Source organism: Balaenoptera borealis (assembly GCF_965194805.1).
Source record: "Balaenoptera borealis genome assembly, chromosome: 13".
Taxonomy (NCBI): domain Eukaryota; kingdom Metazoa; phylum Chordata; class Mammalia; order Artiodactyla; family Balaenopteridae; genus Balaenoptera; species Balaenoptera borealis.
The window spans coordinates 44648927-44664401 of NC_138870.1; the positions used below are offsets into that span (position 1 = coordinate 44648927).

Below are 15475 nucleotides of genomic sequence, written 5' to 3' on the forward strand. Positions count from 1 at the left end.
CCTCCCTGAACTCCCCAGGAATCCCCTATAAAATGGCCCAGAACCCTGCATTTGCTTTGCTTGCCTCCTGCATTACAGTAATTTGGCTACTTTGTCGCCCCTTGCTGCCCTGCAATCACTGAGGCTATCACTGCCAAGATCTCCAGTGGAAGCTTTCAGTAGGTCTGGCCTCTCTGGGTAGGGGAGGGGCCGTGGTAACAGGGCAGCAGATGTCCAGGCGGGTTCTGCTTCAGAAGGACATGAACAGGGTCAAGAATATTCCAGAGAATCATCCTTAGCCTGTCCCCTGCTGCTTCCCCAGGCCTCTGGATGAAGCTGGCTCTGGCCTGCGCTGGAAGTTCCAAGGGCAGAAATTTCTGGTCCATTTGCAGGGACTTCTCAGTCTGGGAGACCAGACACAGTAACAGATAACGCCAGTGAGAGCTCTGGTCACAAGTGCTGGCAGGTGATTTTGGGCCACAGCTAAAAGCTTTCTCAAGAAAAGCATTTCTAGAACAAGAGTTGGGGAGCTACTATCTAGGATAGTGGGAAGAAGGTGGCCTGGGGAGATGGCACAGGAAAGATTTAGGAAGATTGTCTTTCCTGAGGTTTTTGGGTTGTTTTTGTTGCTGTTGTTTTGTTTTGGGGGGTTTTTGGTTTGTTTGGGTTTTATGTTTTGTCCTGTTTTGTTTTTTTAATAGCAGAAGAGGATCATTCATCCAATCAAGGAAACTGTGGTTAGGACGTTTGCTGCCCTGGAGTCCGATTCTGGATCAAAATGTGACGGACTATCAGCAACAGGTCAAGAAAGGCCAAGGAAGACTCTTCCTTTCTGAAATGAAGAACTCGATTTTAGAACCTGATTCCATATAAGCTCAGGGGGCATCTTTCTTCTATCTAACCCAGTTTCCTTTTCTCCAACTTAAGTTGCCTTCAATTCTTCTCTTCCCTTGGAAACAGGCCCTTCCTGCTCCTCTGGCATCCAGATGGGGTTCTATTTCATCACTCTTATATCTCAGCCTGTTTGAGTCCTGGGACTCTGTCCCATTCCTCCATCAGATTGACAGGTCGCTCTGGATTAACCCTTCCCTCTCTGCTCCCCCTGGGGCTCAGCCTAGGCCTTGGTACCAGGGACATTCAGGACAAAAGTGAAACAGACTGGAGCTCAAGATGAGGCTCATGCTGTGTCTTCTGTCCTTCCGTGGAGGCTGGACTTCCCTTGGGGCCCTAATGGGCTGGCCACATGGTGCCTGGGGGTAAGTGACTGACACAGCCTCCACTGAACCAATCACAGAGCATAAGAACAGCCAAGGTGTTTACCCCACAGGGAACAAGGCTGTGGGGACATCTGTGAGTGATGGAGATGGTGCCAGCCACAGATGAATACATAGAGGAGTCTGGGGTGTCCTGGTGGGGGGAAGAGAGTGGGCTCTCTGTGCTGCCTAAGAGGAGACGCTATAGTCCATTCTCTCTGGAGAGGGGAGGGCCAGTGTCAGTGTAGCTGGGTGACCAGCAGGCCCTTCGAGAAACTCAAGATTGTGCTTTATATTATTTCATGAGATTTCTCCCTCTGCCTCACGATTTTAGCCAGTTTTGTTTTTTTTTTTTTCCCCTATAAGCCCAAAAAAGAGTTTATTAGTTCTGGCCACTGAGAATAGAAATGTTAGAGAAGGATTTAAATTGAAACAGGAGAAACTTACATAGAACTGTCTTTCAAAGGGAAGCTTTTTTTTTTTTTTTTTAAGATTTGGAGTTTTCCATACTCTAGTCCTTTTTTTTTTTTTTTTTTAATTTATTTATTTATTTTTGTCTGTGTTGGGTCTTCAGTTGCTGTGCACGGGCTTTCTCTAGTTGTGGTGAGCGGGGGCTACTCTTTGTTTTGGTGCACGGGCTTCTCATTGCGGTGGCTTCCCTTGTTGAGGAGCACGGGCTCTAGGCACGCGGGCATCAGTAGTTGTGGCTTGCAGGCTCTAGAGCACAGGCTCAGTAGTTGTGGCGCATGGGCTTAGTTGCTCCACGGCGTGTGGGATCTTCCCGGACGAGGGATCGAACCCGTGTCCCCTGCCTTGGCAGGCGGATTCTTAACCACTGCGCCACCAGGGAAGCCCCGGGCTCTGCCTTTTAAGGGCACAATCAGGAGCATATGATTTCTGCTCACATTCCATTGTCCAGAGCTGTTTCATGGCCACAGTTATTTGCAAAGGAGGCTTGGAAATGTCGTCTTTAGGTGGGTGGCCATGTGCTCATCCACAATATCTGTTTCTGTAGAAGAAGAGGAGAAAAGATATGGGGGGACAAGCAACAGGCTTGGGCGCACTCTGTCTGCTAGACAAGCACTCTCGTCCCTATAACACTCCACTGCTTAAACTGCACAATGGAGTCCAAATCTTTTTGGGACTGAGTGGGCTCTCAGGACCTGGAAGTTTTCGGCATTAAAACCAGGAATATCCCAGGAAAACAGAACAAGTCAGTCAATCTACCCAGAAAGCCTCTCATCTCAGGATCTGGCCTCACCCACCTCTCCCACCACTTCTCCCTCCAAGTTCCACCAGACCTCACTTCCTTGAAAAAGCCCAAATAGCCAAGCTCTTGTCAACCTCCTTTTCATTTATCAGCCTGTATTTATTGACCTCCGACTGCGTGCTTGGCTCCAGTCACAGGGGATACAGTACCTCTATGTATAACACTCCCCTCCCCCTGGCTAACTCATCTTTAGCTTTCAGCTTCCAGGGCTCAACATCAAAGAGGTCTCCCCATGCTCCTAGTTTGGCACCTTGCTCCTGACATGCACTTCCCCGAGACTGCACTTACTTCACTATACTCCGATCACATGGTCGCTTGCCCGCCTTCCCAGTAGACAGAGGTCTTGGCCACCTTTTTGTACCGATGTCAGGAAGAGTGCCTAGGACTTCCCTGGTGGCGCAGTGGTTAAGAATCCACCTGCCAGTGCAGGGGACACGGGTTCGAGCCCTGGTCCAGGAAGATCCCACATGCCTTGGAGCAACTAAGCCCGTGGGCCACAACTACTGAGCCTGTGCTCTAGAGCCCAGGAGACACAACTACTGAAGCCCGTGCGCCTAGAGCCCATGCTCCACAACAAGAGAAGCCACCGCAATGAGAAGCCCGTGCACGGCAATGAAGACCCAATGCAGCCAAAACAATAAAGAAAAAATAAAAATGTTAAAAAAAAAAAGAAGAAGGCTTGGAGTAAGATTAGAGATATAGTATGAGCATAGCTGTATGTATATATATATATATATTTTTTTAAACTTACTAAAGTTACTTTAGAAAAACATGTTCCAAATATTATATATATAATGATATTCATGTAATTGTTGATTTTTTAATTTTTCATCTTTCTATTTTTCCACGTTTGAAATAATGAGCAGGTATTACTTTTATAATAGAAGCAACCAAGCCCTGTACGGCACCAAACTCCTCTGCAGGGAAGTGAAGCAGCCCTTCCTTTAGAAAACACTCAGGCAGATCAAGGACCCTGATCCTTTCTTTCCATCACTCTGTAACTATGAGGGCAGCTGCCTGAGGGCATATTCTGGACTTGGGCTCCTCTCACTACTTTTCACCCAGGCCAGGGCAATGCAGGTTATCACACTGCCTAGTGGTCCCATCTTGAACCCTTACTCCTCCTCCTTCCCCTGAAGCTGCAGGCCTTGCAGGAGTCACTCCACATACCTGCACACACGTGCACTGGCAGGGCTCAGTCACCTCTCTTAGTTGGTCTCCTTCTCTGGACTCAGGCCAAGAAGCCGAGATATCTCCCCCCACCCAATAATCCTGTACCCTCCCTGCTCAGGCAAGCCTCAGTTGCAGGCCCCACCCACTATATGAACACCCCTAATCTGATCACTGAGAGTGGAAATGATGTGGGATGCAAGATCAGAGCCTTGATTTTTCATTCCAGGTCCAATACTTCTTAGTTTTATGGCCATGGGTTTTTCAGTATCAATTAGGTCACCTGTCAAATGGGGTGATAATGACACCTTCCCTTGCTACTTAACCAAGGAGCCCCCATCTTTTCCTAGTAGCAATCTCATTTAATCCTCACAACAGCACTGTGAGGTAGATATTCTTATTATCTTCATTTTTTAGAAATGGAAACTAAGATGCAAAAAATTAAGTACTTTGCCCAAATGATCCAACTAGTTAAGTAGGATCCAACTAGTTAAGGCAGGATTTGAACCAAGGCTGACTAATTCCAGACTCAATGCATAAATGTTGAATTGAATCAGATATTGAATCCTTAAATACTGAGGAGACTTGGATTGGAAGCCCTGTTGGGAGGTGGTGAATTTTGAGCAGGCTTTGGAGGAAGAAGGGAGCAGAGACAGTGGGTGGTCTTTACAGAGACACTGGGGGACCTCACTAGACCAGCCTGGCTCCACTAGACATGAGGGTTGAGAAAGAGAGGGTCTGAGGTGGGTCACAGAAAACTAAAAGGGTAAGAGTGAGACAAAGGTAAGAGGCCAGGTCAGGCTGAAGAGATTAACTATGACAAAATGACAAGAAGAGAGACTGTGGGTTCCCAGGAAGAGGCAGAACATGACTGTGCAACCCTCTCTATTTTTTTCTCTTCCTTCTTAGGCTTTCACTCAACAGAAAATACTTGTGACCATTAGGTAGACAAAGATCTCTTAGGACACCAAAAGCCCAAAATATTTTAAAATATTGATCAATTAGAATTCATCAACATTAAAAACTTTTACTCTTTGTAAGATGTCATTAAAAAAAATAAAGATAAGCCACACACTGGGAGAAAATATTCACAAGGCATATATTTGACAAAGGACTGTTATCCAAAATACATAAAGAACTCCTGCAACTCAAGAATAGGTCAAGCTGCCCAATAAAAATCTGCACAAGATCTGAACAGACCCTTCCCAAAAGATGTACAAATGGCCAATACTCACAAGAAAAGATGTTGAACATCACTAGCCATCAGAGAAATGTTACTAAAATGACAATGAGATAGCAAAACAGCCATTAGAATGACAAAGACTGACAATTCCCATTGTTGGAGAGAAGGTGGAGCAACCAAAACTCTCATACATTGTTGGTGGAAATGAAAAGCCATACAGTCACTTTGCCTAGGAGTGGATGTTCTAGGTCCTCTGATAAGTGTATACTGAACTTCATAACAACATGCCAAATTGTTTTCAAAAGTATCTGTACAATATGCATTTCCAACAGCAATGTGTGAGTTCCAGTTGCTCCACATCCTCTCCAGCACTTGATACTGTTTGTTTGCTTGCTTGCTTCTAATAGGTTGAAGTGGTATCTCGCTGCTGTGCCTTCAATTTGCATTTCCCTAAGGACTTATGCTGTTGAGCATCTTTTCATGTGCTTATTTACCATCTCTGTCTCTTCTCTGAAGAAGTGTTTTCAAATCTTTTGCCCATTTTCATTAATTTGGGTTTTTTTCTTATTACTGAGTTTTGAGAATTCTTTATATATTCTAGCTACAAGTTGTTTATCAGATATGTGTTTTGCAAATATTTTCTCCCAGACCGTGGCTTCTTTTTTTTTAATTTTTTTTACAGTGTCTTTCACAGAAAAGTTTTTAATCTTGATGAAGTTTAATTTTTTAAACTTCATTTGCTCTTACAGCTCATGATCTTGGTGTTGTAGCTAAGAAATCTTTGCCTAACCCAAGGTCACAAAGAATTCTTTCATGGTTTGGTTTTTTTTAAGAATGTTTATAGTCTATTTCTGACTCTCTATTCTGTGTCATCAATCTACATGTCTATACTTTAGCCACCACCACACTGTATGGGTTACTACAAAAAGTCTTGAAATCAAGTAGGCTGAGTCCTCCCACATTTTTTTTTTTCAAAAATTTTTTTGGTTACTTCAAGTACCTTGCATTTCTGTGTACATTTTGAATAATCTCATCAATTTCTACCCAAAAAAATCTTACTGTGATTTTGATAGGGATTTCATCAAACATATAGGTTAATTTGGGAAGAATTAACATCCTAACAATACAGTCGTCCCTCTGTATCCACAGAGGATTTCTTCCAGGTCAGCAGGGGATACCAAAATCTGAGGATGCTCAAGTTCCTTACAGTCAGCCCTCTGTGTCTTCAGGTTCCACATTTGCGGATTCAACAAACCAAAAATGTGGAAGCTGAGGATATGGAGAGCCAATTATACAAGTGTTCCAATCCATGAACATGGTGTATCTCTCCATCTGTTTAGGTCTTCTTTGATTTTTTTCATCACTATTTTTTAGCTTTGAGCATACAAATGATGCATACATTTTTAACCTGTATATCTAAAGTATGTTATGCTTTCTTGGTGCTACTGTAAATGATACAGCCTTATTAATTTCAGTTTCCAATTGTTCATATGTGATGTGTAGACAATCACATCACATATGAATAAAGTCAGTTTTATTTCCTCCTTTCAATCTGTATGTTTTTATTTCTTTTCCTTGCATTATTGCACTGTTTAGGAATTCTAGTATGATGCCAAATAGGAGTAGTAACAACAGATATCCTTGCCTGTTTCCAGTCTTAAGGGAAAAGCCTTAAGGTTTTCACCATTAAGTATGTTAGCTGTAGGTTTTTGTAGATGTTCTTAATCAGGCTAGGTAGTTCCCTTTAGCCCTAGTTTGTTGAGAGTTTTTTAATCATGAATGGATGTTGAATTTTGTCCAAAAAATTTTTTTTATCTATTGAGATGACTATATTTTTTTTCATCTGCAATATGCCAATATGGTGAATACAATAATTGATTCAGTGAATGTTAAACCAGCCTTTCATTTCTGGATAAATCTCACCTAGTCATGATGTATTATCCTTTTTATAATTTTTGGATTCAGTATGCTTGCATTTTGTTTAGAATTTTTGAATCTATATTCATGAAGGATTTTGTCTTTATTTCTTTTCTCATATCTTTGTCTGGTTTTGGTATCAGGGTAATGCTGGCCTCATAAAACAAGATGCAAAATATCCCTTCCTCTCCTATCTTCTGGAAAAGTTTATATAAAATTGCTTTTATTTCTTAATTAATCCCACATATCCTTCAGTGTGGGGATGTAAAATCATCTCATCCATGAAGCCTTCCCCAGTCCCACAGTACTGTTTATAACTCTGGTAAATGGTGGTAGTAGTAGTAGTAGTAGCAGCAGCAGCAGTAGTAATAAAAATAAGTGGCCAACAGTACTGCATGCTTATGATGGCACGGGTCCTATATAATAAACATTCATCATTTATTATCATATATAACATTTCCAGAAACCCTGTGAAGGAAGTATTATCACTACTTCTTTACAAATGAGTAAATCAAGGCTCAGAATTGCTAAATAACTTGTCCAAGGTCACGCATTCTTCCATCTGATCATCAGTTTTTTTATTGTGTGCCCACCAAATTTTAAGGTGCCAAAAACTGAACCCACAACAGAGTCTGCTCCCTTTGCTTCCCTGGGTGATTTTTAAAGCAGAGTCCCTGCATCACCAACACCAGAATCACCTAGAAGCTTGTGCATTTTTCCAGGCTCCACTCCAATCTTCTTTAGTGAAAACTCGGGGCAGAGGGCGATATTGGAACCAGGAATGTGCATTTTGAATGAGCTTCCCAGGTGATTTTATTGCATCACCTCTACTCCCAGTGTAGCTCTTAATTACATGTTGCCTTGTCTTAGTAGCTATTTGTAAATTTCTCATCCACTCCCTAATTGGACTGTAAGCTCCCTGCAAGATGCAGTCTCTCGTAAGCGTCGGCACCCCAAAATAGCCAAGTGCATTACCTAGCCCACAGTCACTGTGCAACAGACAATCACTGAACTAAAATGAAATAAGATGAAAGCAACACAGAGCTTCAGGTGCTCACACCCATCCACACACAGTGCCTCTAATCCTCTTTCCTGACTGTGTCCCAGATCCCCCACTAGGTCAGGAGGCTTCACAAATGAGCCTAGCCAACCTAGCAGCACAGACAGGGCTCTTTTTATCAGAGCTGGAGGGATATGTAGAGATGATCTCATTCCATCTCCTTACTGGGTGCAGAAATCGAGCCTTGAGAGGAGAAATGACTAGTCCAGTGTCCAACAATTACCCCCAAGATGAGATCAGCACTGAAATTTCCCAACTCCTGTGCAAGGCCTTCCCCACATCACATCAAGTAGAAGAAGCACAAGTGTTCCATTCAAGAGGGACTCCTGGAGGAGGCAAGCTGTCTAATGACCCTCCTTTGAGTGGACAGGGAAGAAAGAGTGTGGTAAAGGGGAGGAAAGAGGATTGTAAGACAGCTCAGAGCTGCAGACAGCCTGGTCTGGGAGCTCAGGGGCCTCGGCTGGTTCACCTGGTGGAGAAGGAGCCTCAAATCAGAGCTCCTGTCAGAAAGGGAGGGGAGTCTGTGGGAAAATGCCTAAGAAAAGGGGCTTTTCTGGGAAACAGAATTTTCCACATATCCCCCTATTGACCTCCTGGCAATAGCACAGTCCCCAGGTCTGGCAAATACTTTCTGAGAACACCGCATGCATCCCTTGACTCCAGAGCTAGCACCTCCTGGTCTCTGCTCTTAAAGACTTCCAGAAGAAAACACCTTTGGCTTCTCCAGGCCACACTGCCTCAGGGTGGCCTGTTCCTCCTCCAGGAAGCCCCCCTTTTATCATTTCCAAAGCTCTCCATTCTCTGGTGTCTTAAGTCAGATAGCAATGAGTAATAGCTCCTGGCTACCCACTTCTGCCAAGGCTTGACATTAAACACACATCACATGCTATGAATTGCAAATGAGGTTTATTGTGCAGACACCAAGTCCACAGCACTTCAGATGCAGAGCCAGCAAGAGGGTTATATACACAGAAACATGTTTCCCTGGGGGTACTGCCAGGGGAAAGGCACAGGCTTAGAGATGGGGTCCTCAACAGAATACCCTTTGGGAAAAGGACCACCAAAAGGGCAATGCAAGAAGGGGCAGGGAATGGGGGCGTGGCTGGAAGCACAAATCTAGACAATGCACACTCTTCCCCAGGGGACAGAGGGTGTCACTGGCTCCAGCTAATTGGTTTGGAGAGAAAATATTTCAAAAACTGTATGTGGTCATCGGCTGAATGGATAAAGAAGATGTGGCACCTATATACAATGGAATATTACTCAACCATAAAAAGAAACGAAATTGAGTTATTTGTACTGAGGTGGATGGACCTAGAGTCTGTCATACAGAGTGAAGTAAGTCAGAAAGAGAAAAGCAAATACCATATGCTAACACATATATATGGAATCTAAAAAAAAAAAATGGTTCTGAAGAACCTAGGGACAGGACAGGAATAAAGACGCAGACATAGAGAATGAACTTGAGGACATTGGGAGGGGGAAAGGTAAGCTGGGACGAAGTGAGAGAGTGGCATGGACATATATACACTACCAAATGTAGACTAGATAGTGGGAAGCAGCTGCATAACACAGGGAGATCAGCTCGGGGCTTTGTGACCACCTAGAGGGGTGGGATAGGGAGGGTGGGAGGGAGACGCAAGAGGGAGGAGATATGGGGATATATGTATATGTATAGCTGATTCACTTTGTTATACAGCAGAAACTAACACCCCATTGTAAAGCAATTATACTCCAATAATGATGTTAAAAAAAAAAAAAAGAGGTTGGTAGGAGAACTTTGTCTCTAGAAATTGTGTACAAAGGGTGGTCCTCCTTAGAGAAAGCCCCTCCAGCAATACTGGGAATCACATCCATGGGTGGGGTGGGAGGAGGGGGGCTCAAGATTTTGGGGTCATTAAGAGCCTCTAAAGCCAGGTGAAGCTTTTCCTCTCCTCTCCTGAGTAATGAGCCCCCCTTATCTCTGGACAGTTCCCAGACTGCCCAGACAGGACTCCCCACCCCTGGATATGGGGCTTTACCCCATCACCTCATGCCTGCCCAGTTCAGCAAAGCCCCAGCCCCACCCAGACAATCAAATGAAGGGATTCTACATCCTAGGGCTCTTGCCAAGGATTTAGAATTAAGATTAGGATTAGGATTAGAATTAGGATTTTGCAGCTGTTGTCCATGGACAGGATAACATTGGTGTCAGTGACATTCTGTTGCAGCTGGGACAGATCCTGCAACACAGGGCAGGTCTGGCCACGGAGTCCCTGCCCACAGCCAAAGGCAGTGAGGAGGGATTCCCCTCCCCGGTGTCAGGGAAATACAGACTCTCAGACTAAGCATGGCCTGGGTGGGATTTAAAGCGATATCACCACTATTCCTAGGCTTCTGCCAGGTTGTGCTGAGAATTATGGGAAGGGGTCTGCATTTCTGAGCCTCCTAATTACTAGCCTTCACCATATATGCAGTTTTGATAAGTGCCCCCCAGAAAGAAGCCAGTCGACGGCAAATGCCTTAAATTGTACTTCCTTTTGCAGGAGTCATGTGTGTGCACTTGGGCAGGGAAGGGGGAAGCATATTATATTTTGAAGTGTATTGGACACGTAGGGATGGAAACAGGGTGGGTCTCTTCCTAAGGGGAGCTGGAGTGCGGAGAAGTTGTCCTGGTGGAGCTTTACTTCCTATGACATCAGAGGAGAAAGTTCCTCTCCTCCAAGACCTACACCATAGAAGCTCTCAGTGGCCTGGACAACAGCAAGTTGAAGTCAGCCATCCATAAACCCCACCCACAACATCTTTTCCCCAATGGGGAAGGACTTCCTTTGAGGGGAAGGGTAGGAAGCAAGGGTTCATCCAGGAGCGGTCTCCTTACTGCGTCAAAGAGGATTTTCGTGAACCCCAGGTCCTGTCTCAGCTTGGCCTGCAGCTCCAGCTTGTTCATGTAGGCACGGTCCACATCCTGCAGGGAAGATCAGGGCCTCTGGTGAAGCTCACTCCACCGCGCCCCCACCTTGCAGCGCTCTGTGTATGGGCCCTGCCCTGCCCTCTCTCTGCCGCTCCTCCACCCAGACCCTGTTAGCTGCTCTCCAAAATCCCAGGCACCTCAGATGATCCACGCCACCACAGGACCTCATTCGGCGTGGAGTCCACAGTGCACCTCTGCTGGGGGCCCCACGCCCATGTCACTGCTCACACTCGCCCAAGACCATCAGAGCTCTGATGGGACCAAGCTTTGTCCACCATTCTCCCCTTCCTGCTTGAGACATTGTATGTTTCCACCAAAGAGCATAATGGCCTCTGTGGCTTTTAGCAATCGTCAACTCTCGCATCCTATCTATCCATCCCACCTCTCCTGGATTTTACACCAAAGCCTCTACAGGAACCAGGCTGAGAACCCACACTTTTGCCTTCAGGCTCAAACCTTTGTCAGCCCTACAGACAGCATCTTTAAGCAGGCAGTCTAAGGAAGTCCCATGCCTTCCTCAGCCCTTTAGAAGAAGAATCAAATGCTTTCTATATTTGCATCTTTCATGATCCAATAGAGGCTTTGAGTAGGTTATTGATGGGAAATGCTCCAGCAAATTTGCAGAACATCTCCAGAAGCTTGACCTAAAGACACCTTTATTTCCAAGAGAACCAGCCACGGACACCTCTCACCCCTTTCCCTGGCTACTTCTATTTTCACTCAGAGGTATGCTCCAGCCTGTCTGTTTGGGCGCAATGGGCTTCTGATGCACCCTCACTCCCACCCCGGTCATGACACCCTCCTACTCACCTTTTTAAGTGTCACAAAATCATTCTCAGCAGCTGTGCACTTGTTGACTTCATCCTCACAGCTGTTGGTACCCAGGGACACAGCTGTTAGAATAGTACTAGTGTGTTTCCTTTTTTCTTTTCCTTTTCCTACTGGATTCACCCAGAATACTCCATTCTCTGGGAATATTAAACACTTTTGTCTAATTTGAAATGATGATATCCCAATGAGGATGCTTTTCTATAAATTAACCCTCAAACATGTCAAAAACATGATCTCTAAAGCCCTAAACGTCTTCCTCACAAATAATCAACAAAGATACAGATGTCTCTCCCCTTTATCACCACAAATGCAGTTGGGAGCTTTGTGTTTTCTGGGGCAGTGAATGATTGGCTCAAATTAATGTTTATCTCCACTTAGTGTTTACTCTGCCACCTACTTCTTAAAATCCTCAACAAGATTCTGCACGTTGTTCAGCTCTGAATCTTGTGATGTTCTTTCTGCAAAAAATGTGTCCAAATAATTCTGCAGTTTGCCAATGTACGCCTGGAAGAGGGGGTCCAGGTTGGTGGTACGGGTGCTGACATCAATGTGTTGCAGCAGGCTCCCATTCGGTCTGCAGCACCGGGTTCTGCTGCTGCAGGAACCGCACCTGCGGTGACCAGAAGGAAAGCACATGAGCTCTGGGTTGCCCTTCCCACCAGCAGGCCGGAATCAGCTCTGGTTCTGCTTCGGGAGACAGAAAACTACGTGGCTTCATCCTCACCAGCTGGATGCCAGATCATGCCGGGCAGAGCTTCTGAGCTCTCTGTCTCCACACCTGGAAAGTTTTGTAGGCTCCTAATGCTATATCTGGCACTCCCTACGCAGAGAACTCTTTCCCCTACTTCACCGCCCACTATTTTGTTTGCAGCTGCTCCCAAGACTCCAGGCCATCTCCCTCCCTGATCCTAGTTGAATTCCCAGCAAAGGTCCCATAAATTCTGGGGGAAACCAAAAGCAGGCATTCACTGGCACTGCTCCTAAGGGTGATGCGTATGAGAGCACTGGAGGACAGGGCTCCTCAGTCTGGTTTTTAAGAGCCTTGTAAATTTCTTAGACAGGTTCCTCTGCCTAGAAATGGGAGAAAACCCTATCACACTCCAAAGTGACACCAATTAAAAACTTTATGGGTTACAAAGCTAAGAATGCTTCTCTTGAAGGCAGGAATTTCATTCGTCCCCAAATAGATATTTCAGGCTCAGCTTCCAAGAATTTAGTAAAGCAATAACTTCTAGGGAAGGAAGTATGATCTCAGAAGACATTTTACCAATCCCTTCCAAAACCTACTGTCACACGGCCGGAACTAGTTAGTCCATTACTTGTCTATATCAGATTTTCTATGATTTTCAGAATTTTCCTTTAGTATTGTTTGTTTAGGACAATAAAGCCAAAGGCACAAATAAATCCTAACTGCAGACTGTTATGGAAGATGTAGCCACCAAGCCTGCATCTTTCCCACGTGGATACTACCAATTACCCAGGCCAGTATGACCGCACCTATGGCTCCTAAAAAATAATGTATCTGTCATTTGCTTTTCAGTTAACACGGGAAGTAGAGCATCCTGAGCCTCAGACGAAGTCAGCTTCTCATAACTCACCTTGTCAATGAAGGAGGCAAATTTGTTATTGAGAGTTTTGATCTGCTCCCGCTCCTGAGACTTCACGATCTGTGTCTCCGGGTCAGCTTTCACATTGAGAGGCTGCAGGAGGCTCTGGTTGATAGAGACTTTGTGGATGCCTCCACCAGGGTCTCCTCCAGGCCCAAAGCCACCAGGACCCCCAAAACCTCCAAAGCCACCACTACCTCCAAAGCAGCCTCCACCAAAGCTGCCGCCACCAAAACTGCCACCTCCAAAGCCACCTCCTCTGCCACCAAATCCTCCACAAGGACCAAAGCTTCCACCTCCTCCAGCCACACTAATGGAGATGCTCCTGGTCCCTGAAAGGCCAACAAGACTCCGACTGCCAAAGCCACCTCCACCAAAGCCCCCTCCGCCACCGCCATGGCAGCTCAAGCAGGAGAAGCTGGTGGCTGATCGCCCACTCCCACCGGAGACCACGGCCGAGCCGCTGCTGAAACCCCGGAATCCTCCTCCACCTCCTCCTCCTCTTCCTCGAGATTTGCTCGAGATCTGACAACTCATGATGCCTTTGCCCAGAGAGGAAAGGCGAAGGTTCCTGAGAAGAGTTCAGGTGGGAGACTCGATTCTGCTGTTGGGATACGGTCGGGGTCCCCTTTTATACCCGCCAACTAGGTGTTGGTGTGCATGGGTTTGGTCTGCCTGGAAGCTACTCCTGGTGAGAGATTATCAAGCTAATAGTCATTAAAAATCTACTAGTCAGCTCCATCCCAGAACTTGCTTTGATTGCAAACTTCTCCTGTTTATCTGGGCATCTGTCGTGCAATTCGATTTTTGTAAAATCATCAAAAGAGGAGATCAGGATGTGGGTTTCTTAATCTGAAAAAGGGACCTTCTACAGAATGCTGCTCCCTGCTCTGGATCAACCCAAGGGAGGCCAGCTGCCACTCGGGCTTGTGGAGGGCTTGCCACCCAGTTCAGCTGATGAAAGAGATGACAGGTTTAGAGGCCCCGGAGTGCCCTCAATACCAGCCTTGGAGTTCCCCTTGCTTTTCCTTCTGTGCCAGGAAGAGTTTCAAGAAGTGATTTTGCAGAGCACAGCGTGATGTGGGGAGACACACATCCTCTCAAGCAAAGAAGTTGACCTAGGATGCTTCAAAAGTGTTGTCAGTTTGTGAAATATCTTAACTGTTTCCTTCCCATGCCACACCAGGACTCCACAGTAGCCAGTCACTGAGGAGAGGAGAATTTTCTTCCCTGTAACCAGAAGTCTTTATAACCATCAACTCTGTGACTTTTCTACATGAAAACCCAGAGGATGAGGGGCTTAAGGAAAGTTCCTCTGGCCCTGTGTCTATCTGACTCTGGGTACCCAACAGAAGGTTGCAATCAAAGGCTTTACACAACTCCAAGATCCACTGGCATTGACTCGGCCAGTCAGTAATCATGTATCGCCCAGGGATCATGCTAAGCCAATTGGGAAGCAGGGCTCCTCAGTGATACCTGGAGGTGGATGAACATCAGGAGACTCATCAAGTCACCAAGTACACAGAGCATCCAGACCCAAACTCAGCCAAGGTCCTTCCTTGGTCCATGTGGCCAAATACATTGGAGCCGCAGTATGCAGTACTAGAACTGAACTTAACGTCAAATGTTCTGGGTTTGAGTCCCAGTGTTGCCATTTACTGGCTCTGTGACTTTGAATTAAACACTGAGGCTCCGTATTCATACAAAGTGTTTTGAAAACCATGACACACAATACAAATGTTAGATCTCATTATTGTTTTGGGTGAAGCAAAGATATTTTCTTTTCCTTTCACCCGTGGGATTTTTTTTTTTTTTTTTTTTTTTTTTGCCAGCTCCTATTCTGTCCCAGAAATCATTTCAATTCTCTCCATTCCAGGTTGTATCCTCTGGGTGTGATAAGAGCCTCTTGCATCGAATTTTTTTTTAATACATCTTTATTAGAGTATAATTGCTTTACAATGGTGTGTCAGTTTCTGCTTTATAACAAAGTGAATCAGTTATACACATACATATGTCCCCATATCTCTTCCCTCTTGCATCTCCCTCCCTCCCACCGTCCCTATCCCACCCCTCTAGGTGGTCACAAAGCACCGAGCTGATCTCCCTGTGCTATGCGGCTGCTTCCCACTAGCTATCTATTTTACGTTTGGTAGTGTATACATGTCCATGCCACTCTCTCACTTTCTCCCAGCTTACCCTTCCCCCTCCCCGTGTCCTCAAGTCCCTTCTCTACTAGGTCTGCATCTTTATTC

The 15475-nt window shown here is 45.4% G+C and overlaps 1 protein-coding gene across 1 annotated transcript; it reads right to left on the reverse strand.

Moving 5' to 3' along the window:
• Positions 1-155: 155 nt before the first annotated feature.
• Positions 156-15036, reverse strand: LOC309609636 (keratin, type II cytoskeletal 2 epidermal-like; the record flags this gene model as incomplete). The annotated part of the gene is given in 6 exon segments (XM_082351351.1): positions 156-383; positions 10693-10779; positions 11596-11656; positions 12014-12177; positions 12179-12226; positions 13215-15036. Coding segments are annotated over 6 exon segments (1134 nt in total). The 5' UTR covers positions 13761-15036.
• Positions 15037-15475: the final 439 nt, after the last annotated feature.